The sequence below is a fragment of the Nymphalis io genome, chromosome 21 (genome assembly GCF_905147045.1).
Source record: "Nymphalis io chromosome 21, ilAglIoxx1.1, whole genome shotgun sequence".
Taxonomy (NCBI): Eukaryota; Metazoa; Arthropoda; class Insecta; order Lepidoptera; family Nymphalidae; genus Nymphalis; species Nymphalis io.
This window is the reverse complement of record NC_065908.1, coordinates 9,004,089-9,031,473: the sequence shown is the minus strand read 5'-3', so window position 1 is coordinate 9,031,473 and position 27,385 is coordinate 9,004,089. Positions and strand designations below refer to the sequence as shown.

The window sequence follows — 27,385 nt, the reverse complement described above, 5'->3', positions numbered from 1 at the left end:
AACGCAATGTCATTTTTATAGAAATAAAATGAGGTCAGAGGAAACAACTGAACGCAATGAGGATATTCATGATAGCGAAATGTCATCGAATAACATGAACGAAAAAATGTAATTGATATTGTCTACAAACAAACAGATTACACTATTATAAGAGAGAGGAAAACAGTGATTCCCTTGCGATTGTGATCCGGATAAAGTGGGTATTAGCGAAATTCGTTAGCGATTTTTCTGTTCTTATTTCCATTCATTAATCTTCTATCTTCGATTTCATAGCGAAGAGTAAAAATCAATTATTTTTTAATTCCATATCAATTGATAAACCCTATTTTTTTACAATATTAGTATATATTTTAATCTGATGTTAAAAAATGATGGGTACGTTTCAAAAGACGATTTACTAGGACCGGAACTGTGAGCACTGCCAACTTCCAGACTACCGGTTGCTACTGAGAATTTTTTGACAAGCCCAAAAATTTATTAATTGACTCGACCCGGGGATTGAACCTAGGACATTGCGGTTGGCCTTATACTCTAGCCACTGGAATAACGAGACAGTCAATAATAAAATTGATTCGATCAAGAATTATGCGTAAGTCAAATCATTTGCTTTTCAAGATTTGAGACTCACAAAACAACACATTCCATATTTAAACACTACACAAACAGTTTGCTGAACAAACTCATGATTTAATTAGTAATCTAAGTTATTAAGACCGGAAGAAATAAATTTTGTCAAACGTCTTATTTAGAATAAGTTCAAACATTTCATTTGTTTCTTACTTCGTATTAGTTTTTTTTAATAAGTATTGATAAAAGCTTTATATTATAATCCTAATATCTTATTCGACATTGACAAAATCATTGTTAAACGATGTCTCAAATCTGAGTGAACTAATTTAATCATTCAAATTTTACGAAATATTTATCCAACATTTCTAAGGACGTCCATCAAACAATTTTATATACAATGAAGTACCTTATATTCGAAGATCGCGTTATTTAATTTTACAATCAATAATTTAGCGTAGATAGTTTTCTTTAAAAAACAACAACGTGACGTACATTTTTTTATGCTTGAATAGAATCGGCAGAGTCAGAGGTTGATTTTTTTCTGTCAGTGGTTGTAACAGCGGGTAAATATTATCTGTGGCATTAGATTGACAGAGGTCTAGCCGTACGTCAAATGTCATAAAGATTGACAATTGAGTGAACAAATATGAAATCATTGAGTGGCTATGATTGTGGATTCGTCATTAACGATTGAGCAATGGACGAATAAACCCGTTCTTTGCTCTCCGCTGATGTCGTAGCGTTTCTTGTATTTGTATCAATATACATAAGATCGATCCATCGATATTGATAATTAAGGAGACGAAATTATCTGCAACTTGCGATGGCGTACTTCCTCTTTCGTCATTTTTTTTCATAATATTATGTAAGTAATTATGGCATGTTCACGTGTTTGAAAGAACCTCACGTCATCTTCTAATGGCCTTAAGAACAAGGGTATAAATCTGAGCTAGCATCCTTGAATGTATCCTTATTTTTATATTTATTTCACGCTCAGTTAGAAGAAAAACATGACAAGAAGAAAAGAAGCTGCGTGATAATATAACCTTCTTAAGATCGACCTTCACTCAACTACAGTAAGCTAATACAAATGCCCAAGCACAAAATGAGTTCTGAATATATGTTCACAACACGATGGAAATAATATTTTGTTAATATTATTGGTTATATAAAAAGATAGTCCTTCACTTGTTTTCAGTATTACGTGAACAAATTGTTAGTTTTTATCGCGTTTAATTCCTAAAAGGGACTAACTCAGGTTTTTTTTTCTGAGAATTAAACTCTAATTTCTTTTTTCAATATAGATGCATTCATATACTCTTTGATAGTCAAAATAGTATGAAAGATACATTTTTTTTTTCAAAGATTATGTATCTTTGAAAAAATTTTTTTTTTGGGGATTTGACTGTCGCTCCGGGTCCCATTTGGCACAAAGGTTGTCCATTGCCATACAGCGTGGAAATGCGGCCTGCATTATGGGCAGCTTTGTGTCGGGTGGGAATCGGGAGGGACTATTTAAATTTGACTAAAATAATAAAAATTAATAATGTAAATTTAAATCAAATCCTATTTAATGATCACTACTAGCATGTATCTATATAAATTAAATTAAACTGATGTAATTAATAAAAAAAAATACAATTTTTTTTTTCATAATTATTTACAATTATTATTCATAATAGAAATAGCTAGAAGGCAATCCTTATATTTCTAATTAAATTATTTCCTAAATTTCACCCTTCCACTGGGTATTTTTTAAATATAAAAATATAATAATATGTTCTAAATTAAGAGGGCAATAACATTTTTGATCAAATTGTAACACATGACGGACACGCCTAAAAATCATGTCATTTAACCCAACAGTGAAAAATTTATGAGCTATTCCTTTTTAATTAAGATTTTATTCTTCTAAGGCTACCAAGTACGACTAAGAATACGAACATATCCCTTCAGCTTAGTCGTGATCAAGAAAGTTTATTATATATAGCTTAACCGTAATATACATAAATACATTCGCGATATATTATAATAATGTATACATTTTATATATTAATATAATATTCAGTTCGTGTTTTGATCGCGATCATAACTTTTCCAATATTCTGCCTGACGTTTCGACAAAGGTGCACTCCACATTTAAGTCGTGTTCACGAGGTGAACTCTGCTCGTTCTCCGACGTAAGCAGTACGAGTTTTCTTCATCTATCTCCATCCAATACTGACTGTTATATCTTATTGTATATTTTTAATAAGCAGAGATGGCCTAGTGGTAGAATCTTAACCGATGATCGTGGGTTCAAGCCCGGGCAAGCACCACTGAATATTCATGTGCTTAATTTGTGTTTATAATTCATCTCGTGCTTGATGGAGAAGGAAAACATCGTGAGGAAACCTGCATGTGTCTAATTTCATTGAAATTCTGCCACATGTGTATTCTACCAACCTGCAGTGTGGTGAAATAAGCTCCAAACCTTCTCCTCAAAATGGAGAGGAGGCTTTAGCCCAGCAGTGGGACATTAACAGGCTGTTACTGTTATATATTCTACTACCTACCCGTCCCAGCATCTTATTATAATTATAATAAGGACATATAAAACGTTTATATCGTATATAATATCACATGTATTACGATATAATTTATTGGTTTACGCGAAGCACACCACTAAAGCTCCCAGTTGGCATGTTTTTTTTCCGGCGTCTTTAACAATCATCGTCATGTTTCAACCAATTTTCACAAAACCTTCATGTATTATACATCTAAAAGTTCCTCAGGAGAGACAGATAAACAGACAGACGCGGCGCGGAAACATTTTTTTATAATATGTAGTGATTCTACTAATACTGCAAAAAGTTACAATACCATCGAACAACGCTTAAAAATAAATCTCAATCAAAAGCCAAAAAAAATAACTTTTAAGAACTTTTTATTTTTATTACATTGTAATTTTTCAAAATAAAAAAAGAACCTTATTCTCTACTGCTTAAGATATAAAATACATTTTTAATACAATATTTAACAAACATATGAAACACCAAATTGTCGTAAAAACTTATGAAAAGGCAAATTCTTTAGATCATTTAGGTCCCCCTAAAGGTCCTTTGTGATTTTTTTTTTGCTTTGCAACTTGAATTTTGAACTGAAACTGTGAACGAACAAAGGAACGACTCGTTTAAATAAGTAGTCACTGAATTAAAAATATTTTTTTTCATACAATAAATGTTTAAAAGGTTGGAAGTAATGCAAATATCATATAGAAAACTGAATTTATTCTGTGACTTTTAAAGCGAATTGAAACTTATAAAACATAATTGAATAGACATTTGAATGTTAAATTCGTAATGATATTATTTTTTTTTTTATTTTTTTTTTATATTCGTCGGGATGACTCTACTCCACCAGATGGTAAGTGGTAGTAGAGTCCAAACGCGACGACGGCCAGTACAGACGGGAAAAACGTTCTGCACTAGCCGCCTTCGCCTTGCCGGCCCGCAAGATGCCTCTTCACGCCTCGTTTGAAGGAACCCGGGTTGTAAGAGGAGGGGAACACGTGAGCTGGTAAGGAATTCCATTTTTTGGAAGTGCGACAAAGAAAGGAGTTGCCAAATTTCTTTGTTCGCGATGGAATTGATGTCACAGTTAGGCGGTGACATCGAGAACCAGCTCGCGTGGACTTAAGAAGGAAGGGGGAAGCGGGAATTAGAGAGAATAATTCCTCAGAGCACTCGCAGTGATACAGTCGATAGAAAGCGCTCAGTGCTGCTGTCTCACGACGCAATTGTAAAGGTTCAAGGGTGTTTGTGACCTTTACGTCGCCAATAATGCGTACGGCGTGTCACTGCAACCGGTCCAAGGCCTCAAGTAGGTACTTAGCGGAGCCATCCCAAAGGTGCGAGCAATATTCCACGCAAGACCGTACCTGTGTTTTGTACAGCAGGCACAGTTGTTGTGGCGTGAAAAAGCGCCACACCTTGTTCAGAACTCCGAGTTTCCGTGAAGCTGTTTTTATAACAGCCTCGATGTAATCCCTTGGACTAAGGTCGCAGCGAACGTCAATCCCCAGCATGGCGATTTTGCTTTGCATCACCAGCGGAGTACCACAGAGGGAGGGAAGAGGGGAAAATGTTGACTTTTTCGCCGTGAGAGCGCATACCTGTGTTTTCTTGGCATTAAACTCAACAAGATTATCAGAGCCCCATTTGGCGATGAGCTCTAACGTCCTATCGAGTTCAATGACAAGATACTTCCGCCTCTCCTCAATTTCCGCTCGCCCAGCCACTGCGCGTCCGTGGTATCCACCATGCACTGTACTATCGTCTGCATAGCAATGTATGTTCCCAAGAGAGAGCATATCATTGATATGCAAAAGAAAGAGTGTGGGAGATAGCACAGATCCCTGGGGGATTCACTACATAGAATTGTGAAGCGCAACCATCAACTAAAACACGAAGGCTACGCTTGTGTAGGAAGCTGGCAATCCAGGTGCATAGCTGAGCAGGCAGACCATATGCCGGCAGCTTGGAGAGAAGACTTCTGTGCCAGACCCTGTCGAAAGCCTTGGAGATATCGAGGCTGACAGCCAACGATTCTCCATGCTGATATTAAATGTTTTGAAATAAAAAATTATTCAAGTTTAATTTTTTACGTAATTTTGGTAAAATGTGCCGAGGTGGATTAGTTAAAACGTCTGTTAAATGATGGTTGTGGGTTCAAAGCCAGGCAAGCACCACTTAATTTTCACGGTTTTTCATTGATGGTGAAGGATATTAAGGACACCGGCGTAACTAATTCCACTAAAATTCTGTCACATGTGTATCCTATTGGAGCAACGTGGTGGAATAAGCTCCAATCCTTCTTATTATAGGAGAACAGGCCCAGCTGTGGGATACTTACAGGCTATTAATATTTATGTACCTACTTTATTCACTATAAATTCACATTATATAATATTATATTTACTTAAACTTATTCACTTCGCTTGACTATATATATAGTCAAGCGTATATATATGCCTCACAGAGTCACACTATGACTCTTCTGTAATTATCATTAAATTAACATTTTGTTCAATAGAAATTTCCTACAGCAATAAAAAAAAAAACATCTGTGATGTAAGCTTCTATTTCATTTATTTAATAAGTAAATAATAATTCTCGTTGAAATCATTTCGAAGCCAATTGGATTAAGAAGCATAATTCACGTGGAAGATTTTGTTTTCATGACGTTGCTACGCAAGAGCCAATACAATATCTTAGTTTAATTGAGTATATTATATATTTATTATAAAATGTTGGCAGACTGGCAAATGGTCTACCTGATAAGTAATCGTCACCGCCGCATATACATTGGCACTATAAGAAATACTAACCATGCCTACAAAACCAATGTACAATGTTAGAAACTAAGATGTTTTTCAGTCTATTGTGCCTGTAGTTACACTGCCTCACGCATCCTTCAAACTGGAACACAACATTACTAAGTATTGCTATGATGAGTGGATGGTAGTTACCCAGACGGGCTTGTGCAAAGCCCTACCACCAAGTATAATATTTATAAAAAGTATTAATTAGTGACTACTAGTATTATAAAGTAAAGAGTATGTATGTATGTACATAAACGATTGGCTATCTTGGATAGCCAATGGTTTATGCACCTGCATGGGTCAAAGAACAATCTACCGTTATCCTTGCAGTGGAATATTTACAGACTATTACCAGTGTCGAAGGCAAATGTGATTTAACCATCACGTTGATCACTCACTTATATAGCTGCAAAAGCAAAAAACAAAAAGGTTTAATTTTTGATACCACAATTTTTCAGACTTCTCCAAGACAGAAAACTGAAAACTACAGTAACAGTAACACCCTGTGAATGACCCACTGCTGGGCTAAGGCTTCCTCTATCTTTTTGAGGAGAAGGTTTAGAGCTTATTCCACCACGCTGCTCCAATGCGGGTGGTGCTCCAATGTTGGTGGAATACACATGTGGCAGAATTTCAATGAAATTAGACACATGCAGGTTTCTTCACGATGTTTTCCTTCACCGTCAAGCACGAGATGAATTATAATCACAAATTAAGCACTTGAAAATTCAGTGGTGCTTACCCGGGCTTGAACCCACGATCGTCGGTTAATATTCACGCGTTATTACCACTGGGCCATCTCGGCTTTTTGATGCATGATGATGTATGAAAAATTATTTAAACATAGAACAAACTATGTTCAATATATTAAAACCAATACACAATGTTAGATTCAACTCATAACTAATTCCACATGGACGTTACAATGGGCTATAACTATTCTAGCAATAAAGTGGTCATAATACACTTTACAGCTCGTCGTTTTGGAAATATGACATTTCCAAAATGTCTCGTGCACGTCGTAACAATAACTCATCGTATATACTTATCATAAAGGTTTAATATACCTATGAGCGTAATAGACTGGCGGTTGTATCGTTGTATCGCCTTTGGGACATAGTCAGTTTTGGTAAGGTAAATGTTATAATATTATATTGTTTTAAGGTAAGTTTGAAATGTATTAAGTACCCAATTAGGATGACGTCATGTTAAAATTTAGTGATTTTACTTTCCAAAAAGTTCCAATACCGAATCGCGCTCCTAAAAGGTTTGTATTCCCAATTCCCTGGAGTGTCAGCACTTCCAAGCTTAAAGTGATTATTGTTTTGGAAAGCTAATGAAGCTGTTGGTTCTGCGATTAAACAATCAATCTGATAGTGAAATGGAGGAATAGAAAATTCACCCGTGCTTGTGCACGCAAACGCCCAGAAAGACAATGAAAGAAATCGGTCAAGAGGACATCATATGACGCTTGGAATTTGGCAAGAGCTCACTAGAGTTACTAGAACTCCTTTAGAAATAAATCAAACTGTCGAAAACCTTATTAATATTATCCATATATACTAAAGTATCTTCGAGATTCGATCGAGATTAGAAATTATATTATTTATACTATTTCTAATTATATTATCGAATAATATAATTTAAAGCTTTTATAATTCCCTGTTAAAAATATCTCATTTATTTATCGAATCAAAACGAAAAGAATAATTTTAAATTTATAAGAAATAAATGTAATAAAATATAAAAGATAATACAAATAACTTTGAAATGGGAGCTCACCTTACGTTGGTTTTCAATAAAAGTGATTTTTGTTATATCTCTGAATTCCGTATCACCGTAGCGAGATAATACTTAATTACATACGCGCTTTTAAATTTTTTTATTTAAGTTTACTTTTTAGTAAGTATGATTCAACAGAAGCTTAAACCAATCCCAAACCAGTTTAAATCCAAAAATATAAACAGTTTTTACAAAGATATAATATGATACTAGCTAATGTGTGTGGGTTGTGAAGCAAAATTGAAATCTTACAAATATAAATTTCCATTTCACAAAATCTTTTAATGGCTTGTGTTATATAAGTAAACCAAAAATACATTATTGTAAATAAAAAAAAATACAATATGACTACGCTGCAGCTGAAACAAAAGAAAAACAGTGAAGCAATATTGAGGAAATAACTCAAAGCCTGTTATTTATTAAAGACCTAAGCTCGAAACAATGTGACGCGGTAGACAGAGAGATAAATATAATAACACTGTAGAGTGAGTGGGTAAGAAACATCTTTTGACAAAGCCATGTAATTATGTCTGGGGCGAAAAGTTTTGAAACAGTAATTACCTTTTAAATGTATTGTGAAATTCATGGACTTTGCAAATTTATTATCACTTCAAACCGCTTAATTGTTTTTCAGTTATATTTTTTTTAAAATTGCAACTGATTTCAAATATGTTATGTATATTATTCTATGAAACTGGTCCACACTTCTGGTGACCCAAGAGCTGGCGCTTATTTATCCCAAAGGCTGAGTCTAGCGGTGCAGAGAGGCAATAGTGCCAGCGTACAGCGTACGTCTTGGGTACAATGCCACAGGACAATCTTTTAGACGGCGTGTTTCTGCTTTAAATTTGTAATGTATATTTTTTTCTTTTTATTTTAATTTTTTATTTTATAAAAATGTCTGTACATAATTATAATAAATTATGATAACAATGATATATATATATATATATATAAATATATATATATATATATATATAAATATATATATATATATATATATATATATATATATATATATATATTTGATATATATATTTTTATGTGCATAATGACACGAAGATGTTCCTCAATTTTCATCGTTAATTTTTTCAGAACCAGGTTTACCAGGTACGATTTGTAAGCGTCCCTTAATGACAATTAATATTAAGTATAGAAAACCCATCCCTTATTTTTTTAACAATCCATTTGACACTTACCTTTTATGTCAGTATTAAAGCTTGAGCTGTGCGTTAATAATAATTAACCGGTCAATCGTATGCCTTTTATATTTATATACATAGTGGACTATACAAATGAGATAGTAAAATGTAGTTCTTTTGCATAACATACTCTTTCATCTGAGTATTTATTAAATATGTATTTATACCAAAATCTATACTTATATAGAAACAAAAGTAATTCTTTCTGTTTCTTACGCTTTCACGGCTAAACCATTCATCAGATTTTGATGAAATTTGGTTGAAGTAAGCTTAAACATCAAGGAAATAATATACCACCAATACGCGGTCAAATCCACAAATTCAAATTATTTATTTGCAAAGTTGTAGGTATCCACTGGCGGGACGCTCGTACCGTGGTGTGCGAGGAAAGTTCCGCACACACGGCACCTCTGCGACGGAAACGTTTGACTGGTTGGTGAATTATTTCCCCAACCAGGCGAACACGTCCCACCAATTATGCCCCCTCGCTCTGTAACAGATGACAATGCGGCTCCACCACACGCTACGGAGCGAGAGATGGAGATGGCCCTTGATCGATTGAGGGCCAGAACCACAGCGCTGGGTCCAGACGAGGTTCCAGGGCGTGTTCTGCGTGACGCCCTGGAACATCTAGGTGGGAGGCTTCGGCAACTGTTTGATGAATGTCTTTCCAGTGGGCAGTTTCCGAAGCTGTGGAAGGAGGGAAAGTTGGTTCTGTTGCCGAAGGAGGAGCGTCCACTCGATTCTCCTTCGGCATATAGGCCAATTGTGCTGCTGAATGAGACGGGCAAGCTCTTCGAGAAGATCCTCGCTGCCCGTCTTATTCAGCACCTTAACAAGGTGGGGCCGGCTCTTTCAGAGGCTCAGTACGGGTTCAGGGAGGGTCGATCAACCATTGACGCCCTGGACGCCCTAAAGACCTGGACCACCGAGGCGGTGGCCCGAGGAGACGTAATCCTGGCGGTATCGCTAGACGTAGCGAACGCCTTTAACAGTCTTCCCTTCGAGACTATAAGGGAGTCACTCCGATACCACGGGGTGCCTTCCTACCTCAGAAGGCTGTTGGGGGTATACCTCCGGGACCGAGTGGTCCTCTGGGAGGGGGGCGATGGGCGACTTGTCCGACGTTGGTTAGGCTGCGGCGTTCCACAGGGGTCGGTACTCGGCCCAATCCTGTGGAATGTCGGATTCGATTGGCTCCTTAGGGCCCCCATCCTTCCCAGAATGAGGGTGTTGTGCTACGCGGATGACACCCTCATCACGGCGACGGGGCAGACCTTTCAGGAGGCGGCCCGCCTGGCCGAGGTCGGAGTATCGCTCACGATGGACTGGGCCTGATCCTGGACGGAAGATGGAGCTTCAGGCAGCATTTTGTCCAACTCGGCCCGAAGCTCATAAGCGCTGCTGCTGCCCTAGGCCGCCTCCTACCCAATGTAGGAGGGCCGGAAACACCATGTCGGCGGTTATACGCTGGCGTGATACGCTCCATAGCGTTGTACGGCAGACCCATTTGGGTGGATGCTCTCACCGCTCGTAACAGAGCTTTTCTGCGGAGGCCGCAAAGAGTCATAGCGGTGAGATCGATACGTGGGTATCGTACGGTGTCATGGACGGCAGCGATACTTCTCGCGAGCGATCCGCCCTGGGAACTCCAGGCAGAGGTGCTTGTGGAAGTGCACCGGTTCCGGGTGGAAACGAGGTCAAGCGGCGTCCGTCCAGGGTCGGCAGAGTTTGAGCGAGTCAGGGCCCTAGCCCAGCGAGCCTTGATTCGTAGGTGGGAGGAGGACCTGAGGTCCCCCTCGGCAGGCTTAGTGACAGTGGGAGCGGTCCACCCCCCCTTGAGTGCTGGGTGGAACGGAGTCACGGCACACTCACATTCAGGCTGACGCAGGTACTTACCGGACACGGTTGTTTCGGTAAGTACCTGCACCGGATAGCGAGGCGGGAGGTGACAACCCCCTGCCATGAGTGTGGTGCGCCTTCGGACACAGCGTGCCACACTCTGGTGGAGTGTTCCGCTTGGGGACCTCAGCGCCTGTCCCTGGCGGCCTTAGTCGGTGAAGACCTCTCGCTGCCGAGTGTGATAAATGCCATGCTTGGTAGCGAGAGGTGCTGGTTAGAGACGGTCTCCTTCTGCGAAAATGTCATGTCGCAGAAGGAGGCAGCGGGGCGGGAGCGTGAGGAGAGGGCCTCCGCTGACTCGCTTCGCCGAAGAAGACCGGGGAGAAGGCGTCGGCGCTATGCGCATCTTCTCCTCCCGCCCTAAGTGTTGGCGGCGTTAGGGGGTCTTTGTACCCTGAGAACCCCCTGGGATTTGGATGCCTGCAGAGGCGGGCCACCCGTCGGGGCATCACGGTCCTCGAAAAGGCGGTGTAGGTACCGCTGGTTTTTTCGTAGGTATTCCGGCGCATACTCGGCGCTGGCGAGTCCCACATACCCCCCACTTCAAGTGGGGGAAACGCGTAAACGCGTTTTTCCAGCGAAAAAAAAAATGTATCCACTGGCATATACTAGTAGTCTATATATGTAACGAATTGCTTCAATATTTTCGGGGACGTCAAATAACCCATATAGTGCACAGTTGTGTAATTTCTATTGTGTTATTACAATATCACATAAAAAACATGATGATCTTAAGAGAGGATATGAATTGCTGTCTGTGTAACTGCTCCAACTATTTTATGTCTGATTCAAATATGAAGACAACGTGAAGTCGCTAACCAATTTCCCTCCACCGATTCCACCATTTCAGGTTTTTGTAAGTCGACGTCATGAAATCGTTTACTCTGCTAATTTCATCAAGGTGTTAACATTTATGTTTCTTATTAAACGGTTTTATTTAGCTTGCCCTGTTTGTTGGTTTATTTATTTGGGTCAAATTTAGTCATTGAAATTTGACCCCTGTTGACAGATTGATCTGAAATTTGTACACACCTTTAGTTCTGACGGTAATTCAATGTATGTCTTTATCATTTTAAATCTAAAATGGCCGCCGCTATAATATAGCGGATTACATATTTTTTTACAACTAGCTCAATACGGATATCAAATGAAAGGGCTTGACTAATAGAATAGAGTTCTCTATGAAAAAAATGAAAATCCAATATGGCCGGCAAAAAAATTGCGGATTAAGTACATCTTTTTTACAACCCCTTCAATATGGGTATCAAATGAAAGGGCTTGACTAGTAGAATGCTGTACACTATGACAAATTTCAAATCTAAGGTAGCTGCTGGCACAAAATTAAAAACTTAAAATTACATTAATTGATTAATTACTAAAGACAAAAATCGTATTTTAGAAATGCTACAGTATGATCTCAGTTTTAAGCCAAACAAAAATATATTTAAATTAATTAGTTAAAATAAAATATATTTACCAAAACACAACAATAAACGAATTAAATTATTATTATAATTAAAACTATCATTAATTCACGTTGCTTAAATTCAAATTATAATTAATTCTTATAATTCAAAATATTTTATTATAATTGTAAAAGTATTTACAAATACATTAAAGTATTAATATTTTAAATAATTTAAATGAATATCGAACGCCAACTTGGCTTGAACTCTGGTAACCTTTGTGTGTTACTTTACAATAATTCCGGTAAATATTATATTAATTATTATTTATCTGGAGTTTCGCAGTAGCAAAAAATTATATGATTAATTAAGAAATTCAATGCTGCTTACCTAGGACACAAGTATAGTATTACTGTACAAATAAAAGTAACTACAATAGAAACGGTATAGTATTGTAAATAATTAACAAATAGAGATTGAGAGCTAATGAATTGATAGAGCCACTGTAACCCAGTGGATAAATCATGTCGATCGTAATTGACAGGAGCGATTTCAAAACCGAGCTAGCGTCACTGAGTTTGTAAATGGTTAATTTGTTTTTATAATTCATCTCGTTTGTGGTAGTGAAGGAAAACATCGTGAAGAACCCGGAATGCGTTGTATGAAGTTCTGCTAAATGCATACATAAATACAAAACCAAGTCCAGCAGTAATGTGAAATATATATTAGCGCGTAATACTCCCCATAACACCGACTCGTATACCGTGACGGCAAACGGTATGATGCTTCCTTTCCATCGCCTCTACTCTCTTTTGTGTGAGGCGTAGGCTATATACGTGTATCATATATATATTCATTGCTATGTATTATTTTAATTATAAGAAATATATACTTATTTCATTATCAAAACCCTTTGTTTCTATTTATTTTACTCTGTACTTATTTAATGAATTTCTTTTATCATAAATTCTTCTAAAACCATCGATTTCGTTGTTGCAATCTGCCGCACGTATAGTGACGATCACATTTTTACTCTCAGCATACTGTAATAAAAATGGCATAAAACGCGTTCAGAAACGTTCAAAAGAAAAAAAAAACAATGTGTAGGCACAATGCCCTTCAACTTACGCGTTAGAGACGGTTGAAAAAATAAAACTGCATAACGTACAGCGAAATATTTCGCACGCTTAACGTGCATTGTTTTCATGTAAGATGAAACAGTAAAGGGGTCATCGCCCGGAATAACTGGTGGCAGACTGCCAACAGAACTAATTCTATGCATTACAAATTACGCAACGTATGAACGTGGTATGCGGAAATCATTGAATCTTGTCAATGTACAAAATAAGTGTCACGTTACTGTCTGGATGCTGGAATTGACAGGTGATGGTGGATTATATCTGATCGGCATGATGAAATGTAAACAACAGTAAAACGCAGCAAGCTCACTATTATAGTTTTATATGGATTTATGTCTTACAGTATAGTAACAGCCGGTTAATGTCCCACTGCTGGGCTAAGGCCTCCTCTCCTTTTTGAGGAGAAGATTTGGAGCTTAATCCACCACGCTGCTCCAATGCGGGTTGGTAGAATACACATGTGGCATAACTTCAATGAAATTAGATACATGCAGGTTCCCTCACGATGTTTTCCTTTACCGTCAAGCACGAGATGAATTATAATCATAAATTAAGCACATGAAAATTCAGTGGTGCTTGCCCGGGTTTGAACCCACGATCGTCGGTTAAGATTCGCGCGTTCTAACCACTAAACCATCTCGGCTTTTTTTATGTCTTATTATATTATATTTAACTAAATTTAAAAATACTCGTTCATTATCCACTTCGTTTAGCTGTTAAAAAGTCCAACTGAAAACCAGTGTTTTCGACTCGGTTAATACTGAGCTGTCCCTTTTGTCCCGAAACATTTTATGTTGAATATAAATTGTTATCGTTTGATAGTTCTCTAGTGTATCGCAAAATAAATTAGTAAAATCATTCTTTAATATGTAACCGTTATATATAAAGACATTAATTTATTAAAATTTGTGTTAATCGTTGTTCTAAATATATTTTTAACTAGCATAAAAAATGAACAGACTCATTTGGTTGTATCTTATTTGATATATTCGGCTTTTATAAAAATACTCTTATTTTACCCAATCGGCTTTACTTCGAATTTCCAAAATTATTTTACCTCTAGGGCGAAATATGTGGTAGCAACATTTTACCATCAAATGTGTAATATAGTTTGAGACTTGTCACTCTTTGTGTGTTTTGTTATTTTACTAACTACAGACACTGACTCACCCTTCAAACCGTAACGCAACATTACTAAGTATTGCTCTTTGATGAATATCTGATGAGTTGGTGGATCTTGCACAAAGCCCTACTACCAGCATTTCAAAATATAATACAATAATAAAATAACTTCAATTCTCTTTACATATAAAAATTATAACAAAAGTAAATCATAAATCCCATTACTACAAATCTCACAAAAGTATCTTTCTTGGCCCATCAAATTACCCTTTTCACTCACAAAGTGGAATATTAAGTAATTTTTTATTTCATGAGATATCTTTGATCTACAATGTAATGATAACGAGAAAGGGCCGCGGATTATATCGTACATTCTACATCTCCGCGAGAAATAAAACGGAATAAAGAAATAGTGTAAATAAATAATTGTAATATCTACATTTATCTAAAAGGTTTTTATTTTTATTCGGTACTAGCTACCCGACCTGGCTTCGCACGGGTAGAACGAGAATTAACATAAAATGTTTATGTCGTGATATATAATATAACTCTAATGGGTTGCGCGGCACACGACACTAAGCTCCCAGTTGACATGATTTCTTACGATATTTTGACCATTTATCATTCTATTTCAGGCAATTTACAAAAAAACTTATGAAATTTTACACCTAAACTTTTATTATTTATCAATCAATCCCATCAAAAACATAAATGTAAAATTAGAGCCAAGTTCGATATTATGATATATGCCTTGGTTGTTGTCTTCAACGACAAAAGAAGTCAGATCTAAATGGGTGCTAAGTTCAATGGTTGGTCCTGAAATTTATTTATAACAACATAAAATATTTTATAACAATTTAAAATATCATTTATTCTTAAAACTTAGGATAATATATTGAAGCCTAAGGTCTTACTTGGCTAGTTCTCATATACGGATTATTATTAAGTACCTACTAAAATAGTCATAGAAAGCCCTATGTTTGATGGCTAGTTTCTACCAGAAAGCCAAATTTTTGGAAGAATATTATAAGAACATACAGCTTTAAAACTTGCGAAGGCTATAATATAATCAAAAATAATATAATAAAATCGTTGAAGTCGTTGAAGTCAACAACCAAGGCATATATCATAATATTGAACATGGCTCTCGTTATATCATTTTTGTTTTTTATAGGATATCATTACTTTTTCTACAGTAATTATCTAGTTTTTTTTTAAATAAATTAATAATTATTTATAAGTGTAAGTCTTACACTATTGATTTGCGCTAAATATTGAAATAATAATTAATACAAAATCCCAGTTATTAACGCAATAAATACGAAAGTTTACTATACACTTAGCTATAAGTGTTGAAACTGATATGTTTGGATTAAAAAAATTAACGGTGATATTCCTATTATAATCGTGATATCTTTATGTGAACCTTAAAATCCACATAAAGACCGGCTGTCATCAATTTTGATAGCTATTTCTTACATTACAGGTAGTATAAGTAAGTTTTCTAATAGAATCTATTAATTGAAAAATTATAATAAAATGATAAAAATTTACTACTTTATGATTTATTCCTTTGTATTCACTCAACTACCTATTCGTATACCAATTTTGAACTTTCTAGGTTATCTGGAACTGGGTTAGAGTTTTGATCAGTCTGGTCAGTCAGGTCAGTGATAAAAATGACGATTTTTGGACGTTAATATCTAAATAATCGTTTGAGGTGTGTTTATGAAATTTTGAGCATATATGTATTTTCCAAGTTTCAATATATGAGCTAAATTTGACACGTTTTTGTGAAATACTTTTTGAGTTACGAGAGAGTCAAAAGTGGCTCCAAATGGTTCGTAATTCCATATTATTAATTAACCGTAACATATATGTAGATGATATACGACAAAGTGCGAAATTTTTAGGTATTTTAAGCTTTACAACTTTTCTATAGAAATATGTCTTCTCTAAAGATCTTTTCATGTTGGCAGGTTTATAAGAAAGGCAAGCGTTTAACCGATTTTTCTAGTTATGTTGCAAAAATATTCTTAATGAAAGAAACTTTATTTTAACGGGAGTTTATGTGGCACTGAAGCTGCATTCTAATAATTGGTGGAGGTTTTATTAAATCCGATGAGTAATATCTAATATAAATACTATCCAAGTTTACAAACTTTACATTTTATAACATAGAATATAAGTTTCCGCTGCTTCACAAAGGTGTGAAGAGGGATCAAATGTATTTATTCCTTTTTCTGTACTCCTAACAATGTGTATGCAAAATTTCATAATGATCGGTTGAATAGCTAAGACGTGAAACCATAAAAATCAATCAAACAAATAAACTAACTCATTTTCTCATTTATAATATCAGTTAGGCTGACTAATGATAAATTATTATTCGTATTTACTTACGAATTTAGATTTATTTAATCGTGTTCTGAATTTAAATATTTTGATAATTTTGACAAGGAAACGTAAAGTTTACGTAAAATACAGTCAGTATTTGACACTTCAAAAATAGGTAGTATGAAGGTTTGTTTTGCAAAGTAATTATCATTACAAACAGAATGTCCAACTTCAATGGGTTACTAGCGCGCTGATCAGCAAATCTTTGCGATACTCTCGAAAACAGTCAAGTTCAGTCCCTTTTCTCCTTTCTCAAGTTATCAAATCTCAATAGAAGTGCTATTGGTGTATTTGTAGAGTTGTTTTGCTTTAAGTTATTTTAGTGCTTGTAAGTTTTGTTACAATTACAATCTAAATTTTAGGATTGATGATGATTTAGGTTCCAAGGTCGGGGGCGCATTGGTGATTGAAATTATAATCATTTCTTACATCGCCAATGTCTACCGACCGTGGTGACCACTTACCATCAGGTGTCTCATTTGCTCGTCCACCTGCTTATAACATAAAATAAAACTGCACGAGTGTGTACGCAAACACATTTGCGATTTCTGTTCCCTCGGGTCTACGATTTCGATTTGAACCTGAGACCTTGGGATCATAGATTCACACATACTACAAAAACGTTAAACCAATTTAAGGGATGCGAAAAACGTATACCACAGTAGTAACAGACTCGATTCCCGCATGATTAGGTATTGATTCCCTGAACTGAAGAGCCAGGTTGGCTATCACAAACATTTGATATTAACCATTAATCAAGATGAAATATAGGATAGCAAAGGTAGAGGTTAATCACTTCGCGTTAACGAATGAAATTCTCATTAATGAAAAATATTGAAACATAGCTTGTTTATAAAAGAAATGCATATATATACTACGTTTTTTTTTTTTTTAATTTTGTAAAGTTTTTTCACATTAGGTATTTTGCCAATACCTTAATCATAAAAAAATCTTGGAAACTAATAAATCATTTACACAATCTTATTCTAAAGCACCAATCTGCTCTGCAAAAGTTTTATTATTAAATATCCAATCAGTAATTGCATTGTTAATGATTAAACAATACTGAAATGAAAAGGATAAAAGCAATAGAAAAATTTAATTTAATTCCTAAAAGAATGCTGCGAAAGACGTCTAAAGATATAATTTAAGAGTTCTAAAGGAAACCGTCCGAAGAGAAATCCTTTTTCAATAAAGAAGAAAACTAAACGTTGCGTTTTAACAAGCAATCTTTGATATCACACAATTTATTCTTTTTATATCGAACTTATAGCTTACTGGAAATTCGAAACGCTTTTAAATCTCCGGTGAGATATTTTCTGAGAAGAATTAGAAAGAAAAACGTATATATTTGATATTAAAAATTGTGTACGTAATATTTTAGTCAAAAAATAATTGGTATGTATGGAATATGTGGATGACATATTATTTTTAGGAGAAGATTTGGATCAAATGCCATCATATTGCTCCAATGAAACCTACACTGTGGATGTTGGACACATGTGGCAGTTTATTTTTCTACATATAAAGATTTCTTCGTGACGTTTTCATTCACCATCGAACATGAGATGAATTACGAAGACACAATAAGCACATGAAAATAAGATTAACATCTTCATGGGTCTTCTTAAATAGTGAATTGTATTTCGAATCTTTTAAACATATGTATATAGTATCTCATTAAATCACGATACTAAATATAAAATAGAAACATATATTTTGTAAATGAAGTGATGGGTGTGTCTGGATGTGAAATTCTTTTTTTTCACTCTTAGACTTTGATAAATTGAATCGCACTTTAAAAGCAACTTAAGTACATTGCGTTTTAACATTCAGTTGAAGTAATGGTTCCGTCAGATATTCTGAGTAAATAATAAAATGTAGAATAGTAATACTGACTATATTCTTACAATTATTAAACTTGAATTTGGTTAATCTAAATTTATATGATATGACTGTTACATATAGGTCACAGTACCTTTCAGCTGTTTTCACTTTCGTTTCCCTACTTTTACAAAAAGGCTGAAAAAATAGACCAAAATAAAACAGTCGTTAGATGTAGAACATTAACTGAAGATTCCGGGTTCAAAACTGGGTAAGCTTCATTTAGTTTTTATGTGCTGAGCTTGTGTTTATATTTCCTATAGATTTATAGATTAATACATATTAATATCTGCTTCCCAGTTATTTCTGATGTTCTTTTTAACTACTTTATTATGGGTGAAGCCATTTGCGAAAGACCAGTTGTAGCGTAGTTTCGATAGAAAAACCTCAGAACTGCCATGAGATATGTTGGTAATCCTCTGAATATCTTTTGAATAGTACGTTGCGTTTACCCATTTATGCAGAATACACATAAGTATTCGCTTCCAGCCTAGTACAAATTTCGCTCTAAAAAAATATGATGTTACGTTATAAGTTTTACTACACCAAATACCGTCAGGTAGTATATTTGCCTATCCGTGTGTATTGCCCGTTTTTTTTTCATAACAAATAAAAACATGTTCTAGACACTGATTCATTTAGGCTCGTCATTCAGTTCAACTAGCAGAATAGTTAATATTTATAATAATGCTTTAGATAAAATATATGGATGATTGTTCATGTGCAGCACAGGTGAAATCAAAGAGGTTTTAATATATATTTTTAAATAAGGCTTGAGTATTGTGACTTTTTGAAGTCTTATTTATTCAATGTGGAAACTTTGCTCGATTCTCACCTACAGTGCCGCAAATTTCTAAACTTTCCGACTGCATCCAGTGAAGTGCTCGAGAATTCAACGTGTTAAAGTGTTTTCCATTTTGTTTAACTTGTTTTCTGTTTATTTCGCAAACGAGCACTTTTGTGTCACACGTCAATTGTATTTGTTTGTGTGGAATTAACTTCTTATTTTAAAATTCGAATGTGTTAATTAAAGTTGCAGATTTATTCAAGTTTTGAATGTATTTGGATTTTATCGTGTTTAGCGAAATTGAGTGAGCTCGGGGTAAATGATCTTGGTAATCTGTCTGGGGTCAGCGCACTGGCCTTTCAACCAAGAATCACGGATGGGATTTCATTTATTTTTTTCTATCTGTTTGTATTTTTAGCACTTTAATAATATTATTGTGAACAATTTTGTTTTTAATTGCTTTTATTTGTCAGACGAGTGATGAGTATGCTAATATACAATTATAAGGAATTTAGTCATTTATTTGCTTAATTTATTAAATACTTTACTGGTGGTAGAGCTTTGTGCAAGCTCGTCTGGGTAGGTACCACCCACTCATCAGATATTCTCCGCAAAACAGCAGTACTTAGTATTTTTGTGTTCCGCTTTGAAGGGTGAGTGAGCCAGTGTAATTACAGGCACAAGGGACATAACATTTTAGTTCCCAAGGTTGGTGGCGCATTGGTGATGCAAGCGATGGTTAAAATTTCTTACAATGCCAATGTCTAAGGGCGTTTGGTGACCACTTACCATCAGGTGGCCCATATGCTCGTCCGCCTTCCTATTCTATAAAAAAAATACACTTTAACAACAATAGAGAGTCAATAGTGCTTACTTAGCAAAGATATAACCTTGAAATAACCGATTTAATTTTTTTAGTTTTTCGTATGTCTTGACAAAAACTACCACAAATACATATTTCTGAATAGTATTTAATTTTTTTTTTCAAAAATCTATGGAGCATAAAGTAGCCTTACTGAAACGATATTTTTTTATACAAGTTGTTCAAGGCAGTTTTAACACGTACATATATATCGTAAAACGAGTAATAATTTCTACATCGTATTAAAATGTTATAGCTTTCATAACTTCAGTCTAATGATATTGAAGCTAAAAGCCTGTATAATTTTGTAATTCTATTTGAAGTAATTGAAAAAGATTTTTTATATTAAACTTTAACCTGTAATCTAAATGTTGTATGTTTTTCTGTTTATAAAATTATTTGGGTTTAATAAGAAAAGAAACGAAATTAAGCATATATAAGGGTGACAGCTGGGACAACTTTATCTTCTAAAATTACAGGATTTTAGGGGATACAGTTTGAAAATATTATTCAATACTTAATTGAATATAAAATTATTGGGACAAATCTTCTGAATAATGTCAAAAAATAAAACATCGAGATAATAATTAATCTTTTACTATACCCTAAGGGCGTAAAAGATAAGTAAAATAAATCTTCGTGAATTTTGTCTATCTAAAACTCTAATCTTTTGGGAATTGGTCGTCTGGATTTTGATGTTTGCGATAATTGAATATTTTTTTTAAAAGATAATGTCTTGGGAAGGGCATTTACATAAAATAAATTGCCTTCAAACCTAAAAAAAATAACTAATATACTTTTTTTAGTTCATTGATTGATTAATTGATAGACTAGGAAGTTCTATCAGATGGCAAATTGTTACATTTTAACTGTGCCTGTATTGGACTGACGTGCCTTTGTAGGACAAAAGTCCCTAAATTAATAAGAAAAAAAAAATTGTATCTGTGTAAATTTAACCAATTCTAACTTACGTCAATACATCGCAACCAGAAATTGTAATATGGAATGGCTTTAGAGCCGGCGATTACAATACACGCATGTGTCAAAGCAATACGAACTATTGATGTTTGGCAGTAGAATAACTCATGAGTACCCAGACGGATTATACAAAACCCTACCGCCGAGCTTATGAGAAATGGATCATGGATGACTTGACAAATAGCTTTGACTAAGCGATGCCTCACACGTAGAACTTAATGTTACTGGCTTGAACTATTTGAACTATATACTTCTTACAAACACGTATTAATATAAACTTTTCAAAGATAAATCTGATTGCAGACATGGTCACTATTGATTTGTAATTTGTTAAAATAATATTTACATAATACAATAAACATGTGAACGATTACATAAATTATAAAACGAGAATAAGGTTTACATTAAATTAAAAAAAAAAAACCTTTTTTTCGAATACTTCTTAGTAAGTAGTTTACAAAAAAATAAAAACAAAACTACTTAAAGCTTAGCGTTGCTTTATTAATATTAGGATATTGCAATGATGTAATACGAATTTTATTTTAGGTACCAATTGTTATTGAAAATATGCCATAGTTAGAAAACATCAATTTTGAGTGTCATGTGTTTCATTTGTACTTCTCTTTTTCTTTTTCTTTGGAATCTCGTGCTTGTGCAAATAAAACTACACTAAAAAAACCTCCATTTATTATTTGAAAATCTACTAAGCGCAATTTGCAATCTGCGTGGTTGTATATACACCATACCTTCTCCTTAAAAGGAGAAATCTTACATTTCTGGACTTCACCCCAGAAACAAGATTACGAGTTGTTTTATTAACTTTGCCTGTATATTAAGCTGAGTTATTTTTGAATAGTGTATTATCTATTCAAGCAGCAATAATTCTTGTGGAAAGAATGGATGAAATGCGGTTATATCTTACAAATATTTCCCGAATCGATCTGTGAGGCCGGAACCAACTGGACAAGACAAATAACCTATCCAAACCATTAATCCTTCTAATCTTGACAGAAAACCTCCGGACCGCATGGGGGCGATGCGGACGTTTATCAAAACATGCCAAATAGATCTTGAAATGTGCAGATAGAAAAAAAAATCCGTCATACTTTGTAAGACTATTTGTGTATGCAATGTTTGACAATTTTTTTTTATGATCTCAAATTAATAATAATTGCAGTTCCGTTAACTGTAGTCAATTTGTATAATGGTTAGGTTAACGTAATATTACGTTACGAATATAATGTTACGCATATTGTGTTCACATTTAAGTGGAATAGCATTTATAAACATATGTATATACTCGTATTTCTATACACTATTTATATCGTGATAGTGTAATATTATGTTGGGGGCAAATGCAAAAATTAGAAGTAAAAATTATTCCATAAATAATTTTTACCAATACACTTAGCAAATAATAGTAATAATTATTACCGTTTGATTACCAACTTATCACATATTTAACCAAAATAGGAATACCTATTTATACAGTAATGTTGTGTTCCAGTTTAAGGAATGAGTTAGCCAGTGTAACTACAGGTACAAGATATAATTTCTTAGTTTTGCTTTCCACCAACCTATGACAAATATAAAAAATACTGCCAGCATCTGAGAGATCGCGGATAGGTAATTTAGCTTTGAAATAATGTATATGATTAAAAAAAAAAATATTGTTTTTATATAACTTTGTATTAATTTTGCTATTGTTGCACAAAAAACACAGAAGCTCTCGCTGAAAGAACGTTTGGGTCCTTTTTCAAACGTATACCGTCGTTGTAAAAGTTACATAAGTGAATGGAAATATTTTTTTTTTTTACTAAACAAAGAATGGACATTTTTACATCTGGATTGTAATAAAATAATACTCAAAAATTAAAAAATCCTAATGACAAGAGTATTTTTTTTTAAATAGTTTGTTCTCTATTGTTGCAGGCATACGGCCGATGTAAGCACAAAGGCGAAATGAGATGAGTATGCGCGTGTCGTGGGCTAGGTGGTATTGGATAGTTATCTTCACGACGTGTACCGCGAGGACGGCCAGCGATTGGCTCGACTGCGCCCACATCGCGACCTGTCGTTGTAAGTGGTCCTCCGGCAAGAAAACCGCCACGTGTGCCTCCGGTGACCTACGCCGCCCTCCATCTCTCTCATCAGACATTCAAGTATTGGACCTGCACGATAACCCCTTAAGAAACCTCCCGCAAGAAGTTTTTCTAAACATCGGTCTTCTAAATTTACAACGGCTTAATTTACGAGCCACAAAACTTAGATCTATTCACGCAGACGCTTTTTTAGAATTAAGAATTTTAGTTGAAGTTGATTTGGCGGATAACGATTTGGCCATTCTTCCAAGAGATATATTTAGAGGAAACGAAAGATTGCGACTGGTAGTACTAAGTAATAACCCATTGACAATATTAATCTCGGATCAGTTTCCAACACTTCCGCATCTGCGAATGCTTCTGTTAGATGGTTGCAGGCTGAGAACGATACAAACAAATGCTCTGCGAAATTTAAAATCACTAGAGACTATAGACTTACGAAGAAATCAACTTACATTCCTACGTTTGATTACTTTTTCACTACCAGCCTTAAAGACTATGTCACTGTCGGGTAATCCATGGCGGTGTGATTGTCGTTTGCGTGAGTTCAAGGATTGGTTTTTAGAAAGTAAATTAGGGACGGAAGAATTAGTTTGCGTTGAACCTTCGACTCAGTCAGGAAATAAATGGCGCAATGTTCCAAGCGAGGACATGGCTTGTCCGCCAGAAATTAAATCAAGTACATTGGTTGTGAGAGCGGAAATTGGTTTGGCTGCTACATTTGGTTGTTGGGTCCACGGAGTTCCAAAACCCTCAGTAACATGGCTCCTAGATGGTGTAGAAATACGAAATAGTACAATTGACTGCGATATGGAAGAAACGGATACAGTAGTTGAAGACGATACTTCAGAAGACAAAGTCCCCGGTAGCGTTAGATGGGTGAACATAACATTATTAAATGTAACTTCGAGTGCAGCTGGAGAGTGGACTTGCGTAGCTAGAAGTATGGCTGGAGAATCCAGAGCTGTCATAAGTCTTGTGTTACCCAGATCTCAAACAGCCACAGCACGGACGGCTCCAGGGATACCTCAACTACTAGGAGTTGTTTTTGGAGCTTTAGGTGTACTAGCATGTCTAGGGTTTATTGCCGCTGTAGCTTGTTGGCAATTAAGGAGACGTACAGTGCCACCAAGTCGGAGTTTTACCGATCAAGAGAAACGTTTGATAGATGCTTCAGTAGTTGTGAGTTGTGATCGTTCAATTGCAGATATGGCTTCACCATGTGATTTCGAATTGACAGAAAGGTCTATCGACGATCAGCCAAGAGGATGTGGCTTTGATCCAGTCCACATAACTATTGAAGGCACACCAGGTGCATTTCCACCTCCACCTGCGGAGTTTGCAGTTCCAGTTCCTTACGGAAATATATTTATATCTGTCCAAGTGTCCGGTAGAGGTGAACCAGGAAAATACCCAGATTTACTTAGCGGTGGTGCAACTCTACCTCGGAGGAGTAGAACATGTTGTAACGCACCAGCATATGACAATATGGGCCCCAGAGTGACAGCAACTGGAAGCTCCAGTACTTGGTCACTTCCTGGAGCTAGCTCGGAGAATATAGAAATATCAGAGACCCCTGTGCTTACTCTACCGCCCCCGCCACCGGAGTTCGTCTCACTTTAGCCTAGGCCAATGGTACTAGATGCCGCCAATTTAAGGTGACCTGGTACCCAAAACTTTTTGAGTCAATTAGACTATTTCCCAATTTTATTGTATTTAAGATACGATAATTTTAAACGTGATTATTTAAAATTTGTAAATAGTGAGTGCGAGCGATGTGAGACATCTTGTGAGATTTAATAACTTAAGGTTGTTTGTTACCAATATTGAAAAAAAAAACTGCAAGATAAACATTTTATGTGGATCGGTTGTTCGTACGGAATGTTGGTATGTGAAAGTATTTAGTCTTTACCTATTCGTTTACTAGATGTTCCTTTTATGACTTCGCGTATGTGTCTTCCCAACTTTTGTAAATATTGTTTAGTCATGTTTACAAACTTCCCAAATATAAGACTGACCTATTTGTCTTATTTTCATCTCTCTTTTTAACTTACTTCTGTATAAAGCTATATACTTAAAATAGGCCAACTATAGCTTCTAAAAAAATTATTTGAAAGCGATTAATGTAAAAATAAACAGATCAAATTATAATAAATTATTTTGTTTCATTTAAATCCTATTTAGCTGTAATTTAGCAACTCAAGTGTCAGTGGAACTGACATTAAATGTCACCAGATGAATAGAGTTAGCAGTAGTACGAGCGAGCACAAAACAGTATCGAGAAATAATGTAAGTACAATTGTGTTAACATTTTAGTTGTTGTTCAATGTCTTTAGTGCACACAAATGATCATATAAGGAGATAGTTAATTACGTAAAAGGAAATGTACAAAGAGTCTACCTTTGTAGCATAGCAGTAAAAGATATCTTCTAGCTAACCTTTGAGGTACAGAAAGTACAAAGTTCAAATAATTATCAGTCTAAATTTTAAATCACACGACTCAGCTTTAATCTGCTATTTATTTACTTGGTGTTAAAGCTTTGTGCAAACTCACCTAGGTAGGTACCATCCAGTCATTACATATTCTACCGCCAAATAAAAATGTTTTATATGTTCCAGTTTCAAAGGTCAGGTCAAAGGTCAGTGAGCCAGTGTTAATACAGGTATAAGAGACATAACATCTTAGTTCCCACGGTTGGTGGCACATTGGCGAATACGGTATGATTAATATTCCTTACAGTGCCGATGTCTATAGGACCATTCACCATCAGATCGCCCATTTAGCCGTCCACCTACCTATTTTAATAAAAAGTGTATGAATTTATTAATACATAACCAACTATATTAAAAATGCGACCGATTCAAAATATGATGCATAATATAGTTTTGTTGTTTTTAATTAAAAAAACGTTCCCTTTGATATAAACATAGGTTACAATCAGAGTAGTTCAATCAGCAATCAAAGACTTAAATAAAATGGGCGTAAATTTATCACAAATTGTAGTCTAAAGGAAAATGGTATATAAAATCACTAAATATTAAAAAAGGACATTATCATATCTTGTTATAAAACATATTTTCATGTGTAACAGTTATATTATACTTAAATTCTCAAAATATTAATGCTAATTTAATCGAAATAGACTTTAAAAATGTTCATATGCCAAAAAACGTAGTAATAACCCATTCAAAAGTAACTTTAAACTCGTAGCTATAATTTAATGTGAAATCATTTGTTTCGATGCTGCCAAAACATTTTTATTTGAACACTCATGTATTATTTGACCCGTTTTGTGTGATTTATAAATTTCCCTATTAATTATCCCTTAACCCGGATTCAATTCAGTGTATATCGGTGCCTCTTTCAGTAATATTTCATTTTCTTTTGTCAGCTTAAAAGGTAAAATTAGAGGGTTGGATTTACTTGAGCTTTCTATTGTACTGGCTTATATAAATCTTAGTTTTCACTTATTTGATCATTTAAGCGAGCTAGTATTTTTTCATATACTTTGGTTTCTCTTATATAATGAAGTACTTAAGTACACTTATATTCAGTCACAGCCTGTGAATATCCCACTGCTGGGCTAAGGCCTCCTCTCCGTTTTTTGAGGAGAAGGTTTGGAGCTTATTCCACCACACTGCTCTAATGCGGGTTGGTAGAATACACATGTGGCATAATTTCAATGAAATTAGACACATGCAGGTTTCCTCATGATGTTTTCCTTCACCGTCAAGCACGAGATGAATTATAATCACAAATTAAGCACATGAAAATTCAGTGGTGCTTGCCCGGTTTTGAACCCACGATCGTCAGTTAAGATTCACGCGTTCTAACCACTAGGCCATCTCGGCTTTTTTATGAGATTATAGTTATCAATTATTATAAAAGG

General features: G+C 35.1%; 1 protein-coding gene across 1 annotated transcript in view; it reads left to right on the top strand.

The window, feature by feature from the left end:
- Nucleotides 1–25,621, top strand: part of LOC126776798 (leucine-rich repeat-containing protein 24-like) — a 47,549-nt gene extending 21,928 nt beyond the window's left edge. Inside the window, exon 2 of the mRNA XM_050499582.1 lies at nucleotides 23,326–25,621. Coding sequence (XP_050355539.1) covers nucleotides 23,361–25,118 — 1,758 coding nt within the window. The 5' untranslated portion in view covers nucleotides 23,326–23,360 and the 3' untranslated portion in view covers nucleotides 25,119–25,621. The remainder of the gene's footprint in view (nucleotides 1–23,325) is intronic.
- The last annotated feature ends 1,764 nt before the right edge of the window (nucleotides 25,622–27,385 follow it).